A 19,828-nucleotide genomic window follows, 5' to 3' on the forward strand; every position below is an offset into this window, starting at 1 on the left:
ATGGCCAGCAACCAGAAGAATCTCTCACCTGCCACCGGGGTCCAGGACAACACCGAATTGACACAAGCCTGCTCTCCTCCCAAAGGTAGGCCAGAAAATTCTATTCACTGAGTTCTCTGCCGCCTTCCTGTGGGCACTGGTGAGCTTTCACATTTCAGAAGAAGGAGGAACCTTTCTGAACTCGCCCTTCTGATCTCCTGGCTCGGCTGTAGCTGGGAGCACATAGTCGGGAGGCCCACTGAAGCCGGCAGTGTTCTGCTGGGCGCAAGGGCACACATCCACAGGGGCAGGCTGCAGGGTGGGAAATGGTCTGGGGTTGCCTTCATCCAACCCCCAACTCTCCTTCAACCCAGAGACGTGTGGATGAGTGGGAAAAAGAATCATTTCTTAGCAACAAGAGCTGTTTAGCACTGATCTCCACCACTGTGCGAAGGGCGTGGGCAAAGAAAGGGGTGTGCTGGGAGAGAATGCAGCAGACAGGGGGCCTGGCTCCGCCATACGCGTACGCTGAGGCCTTGGACACTTCCCCTCTCGCCCAGCCTTGGTTTTCACAAAATGTTGGATCTATAAAGGACGGGTGGCCTGCTAGGTAAGGTGGAATGCTTTTGGCTGCAGATAACAGAAGACCTAACTAAAAAGAGCTTAAACAACAGAAACTTATTACACCACATAACAAGTTCATATGTTGGGTGGTTCCTGAGTTTAATTCAACAGCTTTGTCATTACACTTGAGGCAGTGATGATGCTGGTTCTTTCCATTTTCCCACTCTGCATCCTTGCTTTGTTGTGGTGGTCTCAGCCGAACCTGCAGTACCTCTGAGGTGTGCCTGTATTACCCAGGGATCAGGAAGCTGCCATATATACCCCAGGAGCCCACACACCTCATTGCTGAGCTGCTGGAGGTGCCGCCCCCCATGTCCACCTTACAGTACTGCTGCCACTAAGTCAGCTACAGCCCCTGCCACTGATGCTGCCAGAGTCCGAGTGGCTTTTCTCTTCTGCTGCCTTCTAACTTCTAAAGTGCCTCCACTGGCCGAGCCCTCTAGAAACCAGCTGGCCAGAGCAGTGAGATGGAAGAGAAAGGACTGAGCTCTCAACTGATGCCATGTAGAACAGAACATAAAAGATGAAGGTCAACAGCATAGATTTCAGAGTCAGGGAGGCCTGGGCTTGTGTCCTTACTTTGTGACCTTGAACCAGTCACCTCCCTTGTGTGAGCTTTAGTTTACTCATTTGTAAAATAGTAGTGACAGCACACCTATCCCGGAGTGCTGTTGTGAAGGCTCAAGAGAAAATTCTTACAAAGAGCTTCTAGCACAGCAGCCAGCAGCTTAGAAGGGGCTCAGCTCCTGAGCATACCCTGCTCTTTCCTCTCCCTTCAGGACCTTTGTACTCTGTACTCTCTCTTACCTCTGCCCGGAACATTCTGTCCCGTATTGCTTATCTCACTGACTCTGACTCATCCTCCTAGTCCAGCTAGGACATTTTTGGTTGCAAGAGACCGAAAACTAGACCCAAAGAGGCTTAAGCAAAAGCAGACATTCTTGGTTGTTGAAGCTGAAACGGCCAAGCAGAGTTCTGACTTCAGGTATGGCTTGATCAGGGGCTCAACCAGTGACACCGACGCTCATTCACTCTGGATTGGTTCTTGCTTCCATCTCTAAATTAATTTCTGTGGCCAGGGAAGCGGCACAGGCTAAACGTGCCACCCAGGTAATTGGAGCTGATACTAGGGGTGACTATGATCTCCCAGAGGACAATTGGGTACAGTCATAAGAAGGATGAATGGGTGCTGGACGTGAGAAACAGCTCTCTACTCCTGTGCCAGTTCAGGAACAACTTCCTGGAGCTCACTGTCCACAATTAAGTCATTTCATACTGTGATACACACTCTGAGCTCCTTGTACGTCACAGCACTCGTCAGCTTATAATTATAGTCTTGTGAAGTTGAATGATGCCCGTCTCCCGCCCCAGGTTATGAGTGCCAGGGGCTATTTTTGTCGTTGTATCCTCAGTGGCCAGCCTACTGCCTACACACACTAGACACTTAGAACAGTCCATGGTGAAGGGATGACTCTGGGGCCCTGGTCATGAGGAGCCCCAGCCTGCTATGCTGACTTTTTTCCAGCTGCACTGCTACTTAGGTCAGACTCTAATCCCTTCAAAGTCTTCTCCCTCCTGCAAGCAAGTTTGGGGACACTTATACAGGGCACACTCCTCAGAGTAGAGAATGACAATTTTCCCAGGGGACCTGAGTGGCCTGAGACCCAGAACTTTGGGCCGGTGATTTCAGGCCAGTAGAAGTGACCTGATGAATCAAGAGAGAAGCCAGAGGAGACAAAGGTCACTTTGGATTAAGGGCTTTAAGAGGAATGATTCACGATCATTGCGGCAGACGTTTAAAAAGCTCACATACTTTTGGTGACCAGAGTGCCGCTTTGCATTTTGCCCACATTTGTCCTGGGAATGAAACAGCCCTCAGCTGCTCTGGGGTTTATCATATTTCACTTTCCGCTTCTCATGCATCAGTAATGTTTGGCTCCTCAGTTTCCTATATGTAACACACTCTTGCCAAAGCTGACCTTCGTGGAAGCCATTGCACTGTAGAGGAGTCGGGCTTTGCTGTCAGATAGGCACTGTTTGCAACCTGGTTCTGCCATCCGTATTCTGTGTGACCTAGGTCAAGTTACTTAACCTCTCTGAGCTTCTACTTCCTCTCTGGTAAAGCGAGGATAATAATGCCAACCTCACAGGTCTTTGGGGGGATTTAGATAGGGACATTTCTATGCAGTGTGAGCTCCAGGTTTTGCCTCAGGTTTGGCAGGATGGTGGAACGAGTGGGAAGAGACACGTGTGCTGTTTGCGGGAGGAAAATGGGGAAGCCACAGGGCTCTGTTCTCTCTTAGTTCTGCCCAGAAGTGGCCGCGAGTCTGAGTGCTCCAGAGAAACTCTGCGGACAGAAGCCGGAAGGGCTCGTTGCCCAGATATAAGCCCTGCAAGACACAGGGCACGGTGCAGCTTTAGGGCCTGCAGACAGTGTGAGATGTCATGTGTGTGCGTGTGTATGTGTGCCAGGGAGGAGATCATGAAGGAGGTGCAGGGTGACCAACCAGCCCAGTTTGCCTGGGACTGAGGGGTTCCCGGAATGCAGGACTCCCAGAGTTAAAACCAGGAGAGTGCTGGGCAAAACAGAGACACAGCTGGCTACCCTGTAAGTATGCCTTTTCCCACTTGTGCCTGGACCCCAGAGGACTTCAGCACCCTGAGGACACCAGGGCCTCAGCCTTCACAGCACGAAGAGTCAGTGCTCGGGGCCCAGCGACAGGGCGGTGATGGGGTGTTCTCACTCCCTTACCTTAGACACACCCTCAGACACTCCCAGAAGTAATTGGGTAAAGCTTTGTTGAGGGGCTGGAGACCTGCATTAGTAGAGGAAGGAAAAGCCTGCAAAACGTGGGTTTTGACGACGGCGGAACCCCCAGTAAGGCCCAAGTAAACATGGCTTCTATACAAGGGCCAACCCGGTGCCTGGCACTTGGTATGACTTTGTCATTGAATTTTCTGTCGCAGATAGTCTATAGTACTATTTTTCTCCTTTGAATCTGGACACTTTAGAGAAATCTATCATCTTGATAACTTTGGACTTGATTTTAGATATCTTGGGCATAATGCTGTGTTACCTGCTATGAATGATACATTTTATCTCCAGTTCCATTATCTGTACTCTGATTTCTAAGTCACATCTCATTGCCTTTTCGGAACATCTAGACAATGCTGATAATAGCAGCAATGGGGCTGGCCCTACGTCTTATCTCTGATTCTATTAGTTATGATCCTGTCAAGTGGCTCTTGGTCTTGGGAAACTCTTTAGAAATAGACCTCTTGAGTCCCAGCCCTGGGGAGTGTTCTAGCGCTTCACTATTAAATACATAGAAAGCTCTTAGCTGGAAATACGCTTCATCATATTAAAGAAGCATCTTTCTATTTTTAAGAGTCTTTATAAAGGATGAGTGTTGGGTTTTATCAAAGCCTGCATCAGCCCGGGTTCCACAACACCTCAGTGTCTTTGTCTATAAAATGGGGGTAGGGGGAGAGGAGTGAGGGGGCGCTAGTAACCACTCCCTGGGACTGTCATGAGGAATAGTGAGCTCACATACATGAAGTGTTTAGGAGTGAGCCTAACATAGTAAGGCCGGCAGATGTCATCGCTGTCACAGGTCCCATCTCAGGGCTGTCTTGACACACTGCTCTCCTTCTCCAGGCCAGGAGACCTTGTGTTCCTCCTTTACTTCTACCGTCAAGAAGGGGTGGCCAACAGAGATTCTGCCCCCACAAGCCAAACACTCTTTTCAGGTGGCATTTGGCTGAGAGCCACAGGTTGGGCAGTTGTGAGGCCAGATGGTTTGGGACGAGTCTCCAAGGGAAGGGCCAAGAGCTGGAGGACATCGGGGGTCTGGCTCTGCCCCATCCAGCTGTGTGACCTCAGCACTGTTGGGAGGGGAGAAGCCTGAGATGCAGGAGTTAATAAGGTCATTTTGAAGAAGGAAGCCCTCACTGGGTTGTCGGTCCGAGCTCCAGGTGAACCACAAGTACCAAGGTCTGCAGCCAGATGGAGTAGAGAAATGCAGGTGCTCGCCTGAATTCTGGAGTGCCTTACTCCTCTACCAGGGTGGCCTCTAGGGGGCGTCGCTCCCGCCTTACAGTTCTGGCCTAAGGGTGCTCACCCATTCCCTCCCTTATCTGAGAAAGGCTGGATCTTTCAAACACACTTCACTAAAGGCTTGGGAACACCAGGAGAAATAAAGATCCGGAGGTCTGTGAATTTGGAGAAAATGATCAACAAAGGCATTGCATCTGGGGCTGGCTGAATCCCCCTTATCTAGGGACAGAGGGAGGTGCCCAGGGTGTTCTCAATACCTCAGCCGGGCTCTCTTCATGTTTCCATTTCCTCTCAACCCTTCTGGAGCTGGGGCGGGGCGGACGGGCACATAGTTTTGACAGGCAATTCAAATTTTAGGAGTCCACCCTTCAGAACATCACTGATGTTCACTGCAGCCCTGTTTGTGATATTAAAATAGCGTGCACAGGGTCTGTGTGTGTGCGTGCGTGTGTGTGCACACGCGTGAGCATACGATATGTTTAACATAGAAACAGGTCTGGAAGGTCTGGAAGCATTTGGTCCAAACTGTTAACAATAGTTACCTCTACGGAAGGAAGGGAGTGGGGAAGGAAGAGAGACTTTCCTTTGCCTCTGCTCCCTTTATATACTTCTGCTTAGTTTTCTTTTTCTTTGCTATTTTTCAGCACATATTCATGTTTAAATTACAGAATGTGTAATTTTAAAATGACACTTTAAAAAAAAAATCACATCTTTCAAAGTTTTGAAAGAGGAATGAACCTGATGAAGTCTGATGCCATAGGCTGGTAATTGCATTTCCCCAGCAGAAGTGATGTGGAATAGGCCCGGGAGAAGGTGGTGAGCTAAGGTGCTGGGGCTCAGTAGTTATTCTAGGCGTTTGACATCAGTTAGCCCATTTAATCCCTGTGAGGTAGAGATTGTTAATCCTAGATTTACAAGGAGAAAAACCGCTCAGAGAGGACGAATGGCAGGGCTGGGAGTCAGACCTCAGGATGCCGGCGCTCTCCCACTTGCAGCTGTGTCCAGCCCAGTTCAGTGAGAAGGCAAGGGAGGTGCAGAAAACGGTGCTAGCGGCTCAGTCTCTGAGTGCTGACTCCTAGGTAGAGGAGGAAGTAAAGCCGGGAGGGGGAAGGGCTGTATAAAGGATCAGCTTAGGTGGAAGAGATGTGGAATCAGAAGAGGTTTGGATTTTAGATGAGCAAAGCTGTGTGGGACCGCACATTTTCGTGTTTTTAGTGAACTGGGGAGGTGAGCTGTGAGGGCTGAGGAGTCTCCTGGGAATTGACTGTGGTAGCAGTGGGGCTGGGACCAGGGTGGTGTCTGTCCCTTGGTTTGACTCCTTTCACAGCCCCATTTACCTCATCCCTGAGTCCTAGAAGTAAGAACTGCAGCTGACATTCAGCTACCACTCTGAGCCTTGTCGGGCTCAGGCAGTTGTGCTTGGGGGTCCCCATGTCCAGGAGGAATGGATCGGGGACTGTGTTCTGTGTGCCACAGAGCTTTGAGGTGCACACATGACTGGCGTGATGGGGTGTCCCCCCAGCAGGACTGGGATTGTTTGAGAGCCCCTGAGACGTCTCCAAACAGCAGGATTCCGCATCAGGGCCCAGGAGTCCTGGGTGAGCTGCTGGGTGACACACAGGTTGCTTTTGTCAGTGTGAGTTCTTTTGTTTCTATGGTCTCGGAGGCCTGGTGAGAATGGTTTCACAGGGTAGAGGTGTTCGGGGACCTCCTGAAGGTACAGCTTTTGGCCAGGGAAGGAGGGACGGGGTGGCATTGATTTCAGGTGCTTGAAGCTGAGATGGGCTGCCTGTGACCTCCTGGAGTGTCCCAGGCCGAGTTTTTGAAAAAAGTGTGCAAACCCTAGAAGCAGGCAGATGACTTCTACCTTTCCTGTTTGCTCCTGCATCATTCTTAGCCTTAAGTGTCTAAAGTCTAGGGCCCTCAAATTGCAGAGCTGAAAACCAGTCAATGCTGCTATCCAGCAGCTCTCTGGGAACTGAGAGGGTTTAAGTGACCAGCTCAGGATGGCTCAGGGCAGCCCAGGGGGCCAGTGAGGGGGGGTGGGGGAGGGAGGGAAGAGCGTTCTTACTCTACCAATTAGCGATTAGCGCAAAGCTCAAGGATTTCCAAGGGAGGCCAGGTCCTGCCTGCATGGGGAGGGCCCAGAGGGTTGGAGCAGCCTGGAGCCCCAGGGGAGGCAAGGTCAGCAGGCGTCATCAAGGCCGGACTTAACAGCGTGGAGGGGAGAGGAGGACAGAGGGCGCAGGGTAGACTTTCATGTACTTCTGTGGTTCAAAGAGTTTTCTTCATGAATTACTCTTTATTAAAAGTGTCCAAATTCTGCCTGGAAAAATTACTTTCCAAAATCTGCCGTGCAAAGGTAGAAAACACTACAATTTAGGTGGAATAACGAGTGATAGTAAAAAATGTTTCCTGCGTTTTTCAAAACACATTCATCGACCCGCTGGTACCTTTTATAAGGCAAGGAGGCATAAATATCGTTGTTTAATGTGCTTAAACTTGATAATGGAGTCGCGTGCCCGCGGTTCGGGCCACCTCAGCTAGTAAAGCGGGCAAATGGCACAAGCTGCTCTTGGGTTACAGCCCTTTCTGCTCCGTCGCTGTCAGGGAACCGCTCGGCGCGCACCTTGGGTTGGAAGATCCAGGTTCGGGAGGCGCCTGGGCTGTGGATCACAGGGTCCCTGGAGCCAGACCCGCCTCCGGGCACCTGAACTGTGCCGCCGTCCCAGTGCCGGAGCAGGGACTCCAGCCCGGAACACGCTTCCGGGTCTTTACAGCAGCCGGGCTTGAGGAGGGAGAGGCGGCACCTTTGAGTTGCTCCAGAGTCCGTTAGGAAAGGTGTGGACCGTGGGAGGGGAAGGGAAGGGACTTGCCACAAAGGGGTCTCCGTGGACCGGACCGCAGCTGCAGGGAGGGCGGGAGTTGGGGCGTGGCCGAGGTGGGCGGCTCCGGAGTAGTGATGGACACTCAGGCGCGCAGCCCTCCAGATGCCGGGGGAGGAGCCCATGCACAGAGATGTTAAGTGACTGGTCCACGGTCGCACAGCGAGCTGGTGGAGTGATGAACCGGGAGCAGTATGGAGTCTTCAAAGGTCTCTCCCTGCGCGGCAGACGCCTGGTTCTGTTCTTGCAAGGAGCCTTTAGGGTCTTGGGCGCCCCACTCTTTTGGTTAAAGTGAGAGGAGGGGAGCGCCCCCAGCCTGCCACAAAATGTGACTTCTCAGCATCCGCAGGTTCCCCATTGCACGTGCAGCCTGGCGTGGTTCTCTAGGTCTTGACATGGCTGCGGCCCCCATGGTAACACCCAGACCCCACGGGCCTGGGACCCGGAGTGCGGGCACTTTCATGGCTTTCGCACCGCCACAAAATGGGGGTCCTTCCGCTAGCCTCTTTAAGGGCTCAGTGATAGAGACCTGACGGAAGTCACGCAGCTGCTAATTTATGGAGCCGGGATTGAAACCGGGTGATTTTGTTACCAGCCCAAAGTCTATGCGCCCGATGTTTAGAAAAGCCAAAACTCAAAACATCAGCGTTTGGAGTAAGGAAAGGTTTATTGATTGAGAAGGTGTGAAGATAGAACCCCTAGTAGTTCCTCAGATTTATCTTAAGGAATTACAGAGTTCAGCTTCTTTTAGGTCAGGGGAAGGGGAAAATGGGAGGGGCTGTTTTCTGGGACTCAAGCAGCAAGCAGAATTCCTCTAATGATTAGAGTGTCCGCGTGCAGGATAGAGGAAGCGCTATTAGCCTGAAGGCCATGGGGACAATTCAGGGTTGGACAAGATGAAGGCAGAGAGACCGAGCATTTCACCGTTAGAAGCTGGGCCTTGGCGGTCCGAGGTCACAGCCCCTGGCCTGGTGGGATGTGCGTCCTTGGGCAAGTCCCTTCCCTTCTCCAGACAGCCGGCCGTCCGCCCGGCCCCGCCCCGCCGTGGCCGCGCATGCCCAGTGGCGGGCTGCCCGCGGAGGCAACGGCGGCGCCCCAGCTGCTTTGCATTGACGCCAGCAGCCACTGGAGGTCACAGCTGGGGGCTGGGCGCGGCGTGCTGCCCTCAAAACCCGGCCAGAGCAGGAGCCGGAGCCACGCGGCCCGGAGCTCCCGGGTGAGCGCAGCCACTTCAGCCGCTCCCGACGGCGCGGCGGCGGCGGCCGGCTGGAGCCGCGGTTCCTCCCCGCCTCTCTAGGCGGCCACGGCCTCAGCGCCCCGACGGGCTTCCCTCGCCCTCAACGGCGGAGCGTCTGGGCCGCCGGCACTCCGGCGAGGGGCGTTCTGGAGGCGGCGGCGGCCCCGCGATCGGAGTGGTGAGGGTGTCCCGGCGGGAGGCGACAGCCGAAGCGAGGCGCGAGCGGGCGCGGCGGAGACTCGCGGGCTGGGAGAGCGCAAATCTCCTCCCCCGAAATTCCCCGGAAGCGGCCGCGGCGAGCCGGGCGATGTGAGCGCGGCCGGCGGCGCCCGCCTCAGGAAGGGCATGTTCGGAGGGGCGGCCGCGGCGCGCCGCCCGCCCCAGCACCCCCGCCCCGCCGCCGCGCCCGCACCGCGATAAAAGGAGCGGCTGCGCTTCCTGACGCGAGACCCGCGCTCCCCGCCGCTGCCCGCTCGCCCGCCCAGGCGGCGATGACCCGGCGCCCGCGGCGGCCCCGAGGCGCCGGGCGGGCCGTTTGCTGACCGATCGCGGCTGCCCGCCAGCGTGTCCGCGGCGCCGCCGCCAGCATGGGCTGCGCCCCGAGCATCCACATTTCCGAGAGTCGGGAGGCGTTCCACGGAGGCAAGGAGGCCGAGGACGCGCCGGGCCCCGCGGCGCCGCTGCCGCCCGGCCGGCGGAGCCTCCCTGCGCGTCAGCCCACCGCCACTCCTGGGACCCGCGGCGCCGGCCTCGCGGAGCCCAAGCCTCGCGGCCGCAGCGGCAACACAGTAAGGGGCACTGGGCGGGCGGGCGGGCGGGCGGCAACTTTCCCGCAGGGCCGCGGTGCCCAGGGCCTGGCTTTGGGTGACTTTGACGCGCGCCCGCAGCGCGTCTTGCGGGGCTGCGCGCAAAGGAGGACGGACCGCGGTTCTCGGACCCGGATCCGTGGAGTTGTGGTTAGGACGCTCGCTGTCCGTGCCGCCGCGCGGGTTCCCCTTACACACCCGACGTCTGGAGCCGCAGGGCCCTCTGAACTTGACCGAGGCGCTTGGGTCGATCCCCTTGCCGCGGAGCGGGGACGGGGAACCCCCGGGATAGTGGAGCGCGCCCCCGAAACGTTCAGTCAAGACGGACTTTGTTCTCTTGGTTGCCGCAGAGGAAAGGGAAGGGCGGCTGGCACCGTGAAGCCAGAGTACGGGACGCTGCCATCCTGTTTGGTTTTCCCTGTCAGCTTGCACATGCATGCGGTTGCAGTTTTCCATTTGTTTGAGGACCATTAAAATGTAATCTGGAGCAACATCAGCTTTGCTTCATTGCACATGTATTTGAGGTTCATGATTATTAGCATGCATGTTGTATTTAAAGCGCTTGTAATTACAAAATACGACCAGAAACGCGATTTCTGAAGCGTTCAGCAGAACGAAGTTAATTTTTTATTAAGCAATCTTTCTGGTGGGACATTTTGTGACTTTTTTTTTTTTAACTGCTTGTCTTCTCAAGCGCGTATTGCCTTAGCTATGTTTTGTTAAAGTATCTGGGCTTAATCTTTAAGGTTAGATATTTAAAAAAAAAAAAGAAAAGAAAAGAAAGAAAAAAGAAAAGAAAAGAAACCGCGGCAAAAAGTCCAGTAAGTCCCAGAGCAGCAGCTTTCCATTTCTCTGATTTGAAATGTTAGAGTTGGAATTCATGCATTCGTTTATGCTTGAACTAGGAAAAATGTCCAGCTTGTATGGCACAGGTGGTTGAAGATCATCCCTCTCAGCTGCTGCTTATTAAGAGTCATTTGCCATCTTGTCCTTTTCTTACTTAGGACTGTTAGACCTCCCAAGTTTGAGGGCTATCGTTTCGTTCACTTTCTGTCTTAAATTTGTCAGTATTTTTCTGTATGAAAGTGAAAAGTCTTCTTCAGTGTTGCATAAGTGAAGTAATTTTCCCACCCGTCCCATTCCCGATGTGAAAATTCACCTTTCTCTCATTAGCAGAGGTTGGCTGCTTTCTATAGGTTCTTTGAAGACACCAGTGTTGAAAGTTTTGGATTGTTAACCCAAGCTGTTCTTAATTCCAACACAATGCTTCTACATGAAGCTTACCTAACTGGGTTTAAAAAAAGACAAAGCATGACACAAGTGAAGTTGAAAATGGAAACTTTAACAGCTTTCAAGTTTTTGGCCCAAATCTAATATTAGGTATCTTGCATTATCTAATATTAAGCTCGTAGGTCACTAAAGTAGCTTTTTTTGAAAGAGGCCTTTGTGTCTTATCGGCCTTTTAGTGGTGGTGAGGATGCCTTAAAATTCACCTAGGTGTCTTGTAAGCATCTCCACTGCAGCATCTTGCTCTTCTGCTATCCACAGTGCCTGGATGTCCCCTGAGTTTCTGAATCTTAAATATTCTGTCCTATTGTTAGACCATTGTCTCTTGATTTGTGGCCCCGAAAAATGCATTCATCATTACAATGTTTAATCCAGTGATATGCATATAGTAGGTGCTAAATAAATGTTTGCTGAGTTTCTTTCTTTTTTATTGTTAACTGAATGGTGAAACTTTCAGTCACTGGAATTTGATTCCATAAAACCTCCGATATAGGCTTTAAGAATATAGTGTTATTTACAGAGGAGGAGTCAAATTATAAGTAATAAGTCCACAACCACAGAAATAATGGTCCCATGCTTGTGATTCACAAACTGTACATGTTGATACTACATCTCAGTTACACATATTTGAAATTAGACATATTAGGTAATAGGGCAGAGGTAAATGTTACCCTTTCTTAAATTCAGATTATTTCTTTAAGGGAATATATTAAATATACTTCGGAAATTTAAAAATACATATTTAGAGAAGAAGATAAACTTCTAGCAATTTCACAAAGTCAAATTATTTACAATTAATTTGAGTTCCTTTTTCATTAATATATCAAGATTCAATTTTAGTTCATTAAAAATTTTTCTCCTTGAAAATAACGGTAAGTTAGCATGTTGAGTGTATCTTAACAATAAATTCAGTGGGGGAAGTTTTTGTATTCCCATAGCATGTGATACACACCAGTTCATCAGAATGCTTGGGAGATTGATAATTAATTGCATTTTCAGATTGATTAAGCAGTGTGCCCCACACTGTAGTGTATCCCACATATGTTCACTGAAGCAATTCTCCGACTGTTAATAGTATTAAAAGAAAAAAGGGTCCATGGTCAAATAAGTTTGAGAAATATTGGCTCAGACTAAGTTTGGCAGATTTCTTCCATGCAGGATTTGTCACAAAGCTGAATTTTCTAAAATACACTTTGAATCCCCAAATGGTGCTTAAAGTGTGCAACATTTCCTAAACTTGTTTGATTATGGGGCCCTTTTATTGAGGTGGATCTGAGGCAGGCCACACATTAAGACATGATTCCTACATGAGATACTGGTATTCAAAGTACAAGAAATACACTTAGCAGTAAAACTCAGTAAACGTAATTTGCTTGTTAGTGATTCTAAAGGTGCCTAAGGCTGGATCATCTTTGTGAACTTATTTAAGTGTGACTAAAAATACTCTGACAGTTGATTGGTTTCAGGAGTTGTGTAGTCTGTGTGGTTGCAGATGGTGAATGCTGTGTTCAGTTTGAACACTTACGGTTTTGTTTTGTTTTTAAGCAGGGTGGGCATTAACTGTAACATTTAAATGTTTTCTTGTCAGTCTTTGGATTTCCTCTGTTTTCCCTTTCCTTAGCTGGGACTTGAATTGCCCTTGAAAGATTTGAGTGTGGGGGCAGGAGTGTCAGAGGAGATCCTGTGCTCACACTTCTTCCCTTTTTGCAAACAACCAAAGCACTCGTAATGATTGATGCCCTCCCCACCATGTGTCATTAGTCAGCTCTGTGAGGTGGCAATCACATTTGTTTCATTCACTGCTGTATCTACCCTGTCACCCCCAACAGAGTTTCTACAACCATTTGTTGAATCTGAGACTTGGGTGGCCCAGGCTGTAGAGGTGGAAAATCCACCCAGCCCGTATAAAAGGAGAAATAGAATCCAGTTTTAACCAGAGCGGAGGCTGTAGAATTTGGATTTGGTTTTGTGGAAATCTGTGGTTATTGCTGTTTCAGAGCATTTGTACCTAGGGAAGATTCTATTTCCACCCTGCTGATCACAGATTTCCCTGTAAAGATTTAAGGATTAGTGCAGCTGGATGGGCAGGAATCAACAGGTGATAAATAATAGCGGGGCCACACACTAACCACTAAACCGAGGGTTACTACCTCCAGTCCTCAGAATCCTTTCGGAAGGACACTCCAAGTTCTCTTTTAGTCTTTGCTTCTGTCATTTTCTTTTCTTCAACCTGCTTTTCTTCTATTCTTTACCACCTTCTCCCCTGTCCTCCCTGCTTTTCCTGCCAGCCCACCTTCCTCCACAAAACTGGCCAAACTAACCATCTTAGTATACCAAGTAGATCAATCAAATTTTTGTATTTCCTATAAACTAAAGCAATTTTCTGTTTGTATGTGACCTGTCTGATTTTTTTTCTCCCGCTAGGGGTCATTGATCCTTGGTAGAGTATATGGAAGTGCTGAAAGTTTCCCTCTGAAAGCATGGTTGAGAAAATGAGACCCCACTTTCTGTTTCTGAAATAAGTCACTGTGATTTATCTCTGGAGCTCCTGCGACTTCTGTCATCTTTGTGTTCTTATGCCTTTTGGTATACACAATCTTATTATCTTGCCAAGACTATCTATAGAGATTTTGCTTTTTACATTTTCTTGAATGGCTATTTATGTACTTAAAACACTTTCTATTTGCATTACTTTTTTTCCCCTAGTGCTTAATATTATTACCACCATAACTTCAAGCATGAGTCTTAAGATGGGTGTTATGAATGTCACAACTCTATCAGCTCAGACCTGCTCTGGGTTGGCCTTGACCTTCTCCCTGCTGAAGTGAGAGATGAGATAGGGCCTGTTAGTCCCCTCTGGCACAGATGCTCCCTGCGAAGTGGTTTATGACACTGGTTTTCCCTTGGATGGCTTGCCCATTTGGACTGGGTTCTTCAGTAGGGGAGGGTTCCTGAGATGTGAGGCAGATACCTCAGAATAACCTAAAATATCTAAAAAAACAATATTTTTAAAGATTAAAAAAAATAAAAGAACAAAGGGTGAAGTTGTTTAGGACATGAGTAATTTCTTGGTCTTTTCCAAGGTCAGTGACTTCAGCCTGGTTTCTCAATACAGTGAGACAGTGGAAGGCATTGGACTGCAAGTTCTTAGAGTGCAGACTATTCATATTAATAACATCTACCATTTCTTGGATGCTTTCTATGTTGCAGGCGCTGTGCTGGATGCCTTACAGATGTCATCTCATTTAATCCTTGCAAGACTGTGAGAGGGTTGCTATCACTTCTCTTTGGCAGGCAGGCACCTGAGTTTGGAAACTCATCCAAGGTCATAGGGTTAAACTGGGATTCAAATCCATTCATTGTTCCTAGCTCTCATCCCCGGGGTTATTGCTCTCTGTTAACCACTTCTCTCCATTACATCTCCCATTCTCTGGCCCTCTGCTAGGCTACAGATGTTGCAGGTTACCTGAGTTTTAAGTAGGTGTCCTGAATCTACATTATTAGGATTTTGTTAAGTCTTGACTTCCTGGGGAACTTGGTTCCAGTCCTACCTCAGGTTCTCATGTTTGTGGAAGTTGCAGCCATATCCAGCCCTGCGCCAGCTAACTTCTGAAATCAGGCATCTCATCCTCTTCGGTCTCTGAAATGAGTTGGCATGCATCCCTCTTCCTCCTGCTCAGGCTGCAGGTAACCTTCCTCAGCCAGGAGTTCCCTCGGAGCCAGTTCTTCCCAACATCGACCTTTGCCTGGCTGTACCCCCTGCCCCTCCCGCCGCAGTTGTGGATGTACAGATCCTCTCAGAGTTTTCAAGGCCCAGCTGAAATCTTTCTTGAGCCCCTGACTGTACTTGTGCTCTCTTTTCTATGCTCTTGGGACTGTCCCCTGTAGTGCTTGTGGGCCTAGGATTTTTGTCTTTCAGCCTCCTGCTGAATTAGAGGTCACTTGAGGGCAAGGACTGTGTCTTACTTTCATTACAGTTCCCACAATGTTTGACACACTAATTAACATTTGCATAAAGATGCCAATTTCTAAGGCTATAAGGGCTTTTATTCGTGTTCCATGGTTCTATGTCACCTTGTTTAAAATTAAAAAAAATTGTTGGGGTGTGTCGTATGCATTTTAACCAAAAGCCAATATACCTTGAAGCCAGTGATTAATCTTTGGGGTGATTAGTAAAGCTTTGTCTCTAATTTTGTCCCTGTTAGGTTTGAGCACTGTTTCTGGGTCCCCTCTTTCTTTTTTCCTTCTGTCCTGCTCTAGTGAGAAGGCTGGTGGATTATGTCATCAGAGAGCTGCTGTGACAGGTTTTATATGGCAGTTTCTCAGCCGCAGGCATCAGATGCACTTTGTTCATCCACGCAGACGGGAAGGATGTCATAAATTTCCTCAAACTTTGAGGATAGTCTCAAAGAACTCAAGGAGGGGGACTTTCTAGTGCTTTTATTCTGTATGGGTTGGAAATAAGCCTTTGGTCTGTTGAATTCTTGCTCTTCTCTGTATGTCTCCTTGTCATGTCCTGCTAGTGAGTATAGCAGCCGCGTCGGCGCTTCTCTGGTGCTGGGACAACGCAAAGGGCTGGTGGCAGACAGTGTCCATGTAGTCCTCAAACATTTGGAGTTGATGGCAGCTCTCCAGTGAGGTGTGGTTGTAACAGCACAGGTCGGGGAAGAGCCAGAGACATTGGTTTTGGGTCCAGCTCCATCAGGAACTGTCTGCCGGATGATGTTTGCCAAGTTCTGATCCTAAGTTTTCTGAAGCATAAAATGGGACTAGAATACCTGGCTTTTGGTGAGGATCACTTAAAATAGTCTGTGTGACAGCATTTTGTAAACTTCAGGGGACTATCACGTGTAAGGATTGGTCTTTTTCTTTTGGTTACCTTTTTCAAAGACAAACTTTGCTCAGAAATGTCTGCTTATTTTTCTAAAGCAAATTTTTAAAAAAGTTTTTTCTGCTTTTCCTTCATATTTTATTGTGAAAGACCTCAAGCATCCAGCAAAGTTGAATTTGTACCTGTGTGACTACCACCTAGATTCTGCAGTTAATAATTTCTCATGTTTGCTTCATCACATCTTTCCATTTCTTAATCTGTCTAGCAGTATATTTTATTTTTAAAGTAAGTTCCATACTTCACTGTACTGAACCCCTAAACACTTCAATATGCGTGTCACTTACTAGAGTTCAAATTTGCTTTGTTTTTTTTTTTTTTTTTTTTTTGGACAAATGTATATAGCTGCGTACTGCAAATGTGTCAAGATACAGAATATTAACATTGTCCCGGAAAGTTCTCTCTGCTCCTTCCCCATTCCTACCCCCACCCAGGGCAACCACTGTTCTGATATTTTTCCATTATAATTTTTTTCACCTTTTCCAGGCTTCATATAAATAGAATCTTTACGTATGTATTCTTGTGTGTAAGGTTTCTTTAACTCATAGTATTTTTGAGAGTCATCTGTATTGCATGAGTCAGTAGGTTTTTTTTTTTTCTTGCTAAATAGTATTCTGTTGTATTACTAAGTCACATTTCATTTATCCATTCTATTGTTGATGGGTACCAGGGCTGTTTCTATTTCTGGGCTATTAAGAATAAAGCTGCTATGAATATTCTAGGGTTATTATTTTGTGGACATATGCTTTCATTTCCCTTGGGTAAATACCAAGAAGTAGAATTGCTGGGTAGATGAAAGCTATCTGTTCAGCTTTTTAAGAAACTGCTTGACTTTTTTCCAAGCCAGTTATACTGTTTCACTCTCCTGCCAACAATGCATAACAAAAGTTGAGTTGCTCCACATCCTTGCCACCGTTTGATATTATCAGTCTTTTAATTTTAGCCATTCTGGTGGGTGTGTGATGGTATCTCATGGTTTCGATTGTTATTTCCTTGATGGCTAATAATTTTGAGTACTTTTTATGTGCTTATTGATCATATAACTTCCTTTTTGAAGTTTTAATTTTAATATTTTTTTTTTATTAAAAGGAAACATAAATATCGTCATGACCTTTGGGAGGGAAGGACTCATTAAACAAGTTACACAAACCATTTACCATAAAGGAAAGTGTTGATAAATTCAGCTGCCTTCAATAGCCTCTCATCAAAAGAGGGTGAAAATGAAGGAAAGCCATGGGCTGGGAGAAGAAATTTCTAACATGCAATACCAACAAAGGATGAGTGTCCAGAGTATATACAGGCCGCCAACAAGTCAATAAGAAAAAGACTTGAACAGGCATGTCACTAAAGAGGAAACCAAGTGGCTACTGTATGAAAAGATGTCCAGCCTCACTAGGGAAATGCAGATGAAAACCACAGTGAGGTCACACTTTACACCCACCAGATTGGCAGACATTTATAAGCGTGGCAGTCTTCTGAGGACTCTTCAACACTGCAGGCAGAAGAGTAAATCAGTGCCGCCCTTGGGAGAACCCTCGTCATTACCAAGGAGCGCTGAACATGCGACCTAGCAGTTTCACTCCTAGAAACTCTTACACACGTAACCCAGAAACACGTATGAGAGTGTTCATAGCAGCACTGCTTTTAATAACTAAACTTTTTAATTAAACTCAGCTGTTCATCAACAACATAATGGATAAATAAGTTGTGTGATGTGCTCAGTAGGCTAGTTTACAGCTTCGAAAATGAATGGATTATAGCCAAAAGTATCAATGTAGATCAATTTCAAAAAACAAAAACAAAAACAACAAAACCTCAGAAATTTAATGTTGAAAGAAAGAAGTTATAGAAGAATTTGTAAAGTTTAATAGCTAAACAGTACATTATATAGGAATATATATAATATACATGTATACATAGATATTAAAAGCTTGAATTAGGTAAAAAAAAAGTTTATTTTAAGGACTAAAGTGATTAGCAGGTTAATTTCAGTGCCTAGTGTAGAGGCTATAGGAGGACTGTGCCAGGCCCCGTCCTCAGGGCACAAGTGGTCCTCTCTGGGAGGGTGAGGCAGGCCTCTGGCCTAGAGTGGTGGTGGTGCCAGAGGGGCAGAGCAGGTGCTCGGAGAACCGTCAGGAGCTTGGTCTGGATTGGTCATAAGGTGCAGAGAGAAGAAGGGAGGGAGAGGTTTGACCTGGGCTCAGAAGACTGGGAGGACCTGGGTAGGAAGAGATGTGTATGGCGGTGGGGGGCGCTGGCTTGTCCGGCAGACTGCGAGGAGGCTGACCAGGGACAGGGTGGAGGCCCTACAAGCCAGATTGAGGAGTTTGCAGTTCAACCTCAGAGAACTCCCAAAGGCTTTTCATTTTCAGCAGGGTGGTTAAAGGATAAATACATTTTATGAAGTTTAAGTTTCAGAGGAAATTGCAGTGGGTAGGGTAAGGAAAAGCTAGAGGCGAGGTACCACCCAGGGGCCTACTGCACTGGTTCAGGCACAAGGTATGGCCAGGTATAACCAGCGTCGTAGTTGTCGGGTGGTTTGGGAAAGTGGGGAACGAGCTAAGGAAAAGCTGACAGGCCAGAGACCAGATTGGATTTGGGGAGCGAGGGCTGAGCGAAGTGGAGGGTGACAGGTTGGGCTTTACCAGCTTAGATGGACCAGGATAGCACTGCTTTATGGTTTACCAAGTGCTATCTTTATATGTCATTTGATGTTCCCCACACTCCTGTGAGGTAGGAAGGTAGATTTTATTTTCCCTGTTGAAGACCTAAAGAAGCAGAAATTTAAAGAGATCAAATGACTTGCTCAAGTTTGTCTGACGAGTTACAGAAACAGGTTCACTGCAGTGGCATAGGCGGAAATCAGAGGAAAGAGAAGTTAGGGAGTTCTTTAAAAAGCCTCTCTCATCTCTTGGTTTGGGATTCATTTTATAAAAGTAAATTTATTTTTCCTCATTATAAAAGTAATGGTCATTGTGGAAAACGTGAAAAATATGGAAAAGAATGAGGATCCCTTAATTACATAGTAGAGAGGTTCTCAAAATGGTGTGGTTTCTCCTTCAATGTAGGTTACTTTAAATAATTAAAAACTATTTTTTAAACAGTTTTGTTCTTTAGTTCTAGGAAACGCTTAGCTGTTATTTCTTATATCAAATGTCCCCCTTCCATTTCCTCATTTTTTTTTTCTTACGCAGCTCCCTCCAAGAGATGGGGTTTAGACACATCTTGGTTGCCCTCCATGTCTCTTCACTTTCTCTCGCTTCCCATCACTGCGCACGAGTCTCGAGGATTCTTCAGCCCACTTCCAGAACGCTGATTCATTCCTCGAGCTCTGCTCAGCTCTCTAGCCCACTGGGTTTTAAATTAGACAAGTTTGTGCGTTCAGGATTTAAGGTTTAGTCATAACTACTTATTTATGTTTTTCGGTTGCAGCATACTCCCTTATCTCTTTGAGGATCTTAATTATATACACTTGAAAGTCTTATTATGATCGCTGTTTATTTAAAATATTTTTTAATTCAGGTGTAAATGCAGTCGGCAAAGTGTACAAAACCTTAAAGTGCACACAGCTCGATAAAATTTTACCCATGTATGCTGTATATAACCACCATCTGGATCAAGACACAACATTTCTGGCACTCCAGAAGTTTGCCTCATGACTTTTCCCTGTCTTTTAGTAGTTTTAACTTTATAAAAAAATTCCTGAAGGAGTTTTACATTAGCGTCTTTCTGGGCTTGCTTTATCACCGTTCACCCAGCCATCATTCTATCTAGCCATCTCCTTTTTCTTTCACACACTTAAAGTAAATGCAAACGTCAGCACGCTTTCCAGTAAATAGCGTGGCATGCATCTCATTAATTAGAGTTCGATATTTGTTTAGAATCTTTTTCTTTCAAGGCAAAATTTACATGCCATGAAATTCACAAATATTTCTTGTCCATTTGCTGAGTCCTGACAAATACGTATGTATACCTGTGTAATCGAAACCTCTTTCAGGGTGTAGAACATTAGCATCACCCTAGAAATTTCCTTCGTGCTGCTTCCCGGGCAGCTACCCTGGTAAT

The 19,828-nt window shown here is 47.5% G+C and overlaps 1 protein-coding gene across 4 annotated transcripts in view; it reads left to right on the forward strand.

Annotated features, from left to right (window-relative positions):
• PDE8A (phosphodiesterase 8A) overlaps positions 1–19,828 on the forward strand; it is a 116,200-nt gene continuing 96,372 nt past the window's right edge. For 2 of the 4 annotated variants that reach the window (XM_039858233.1, XM_039858235.1), the window contains exon 1: positions 8,743–8,761. Coding sequence is in view for 1 of the 4 variants with exons in the window: in XM_039858234.1 (XP_039714168.1) it covers positions 9,370–9,570 (201 nt within the window). In the remaining 3 variants the exon portion in view is untranslated. Of the gene's footprint in view, positions 86–8,742; positions 8,762–9,205; positions 9,571–19,828 lie in introns of those variants that run through there. The other 2 variants (XM_039858236.1, XM_039858234.1) reach the window with 2 other exon arrangements.

This window comes from Pteropus medius, unplaced genomic scaffold (assembly GCF_902729225.1).
Source record: "Pteropus medius unplaced genomic scaffold, Ma_sr-lr_union100, whole genome shotgun sequence".
NCBI lineage: Eukaryota > Metazoa > Chordata > Mammalia > Chiroptera > Pteropodidae > Pteropus > Pteropus medius.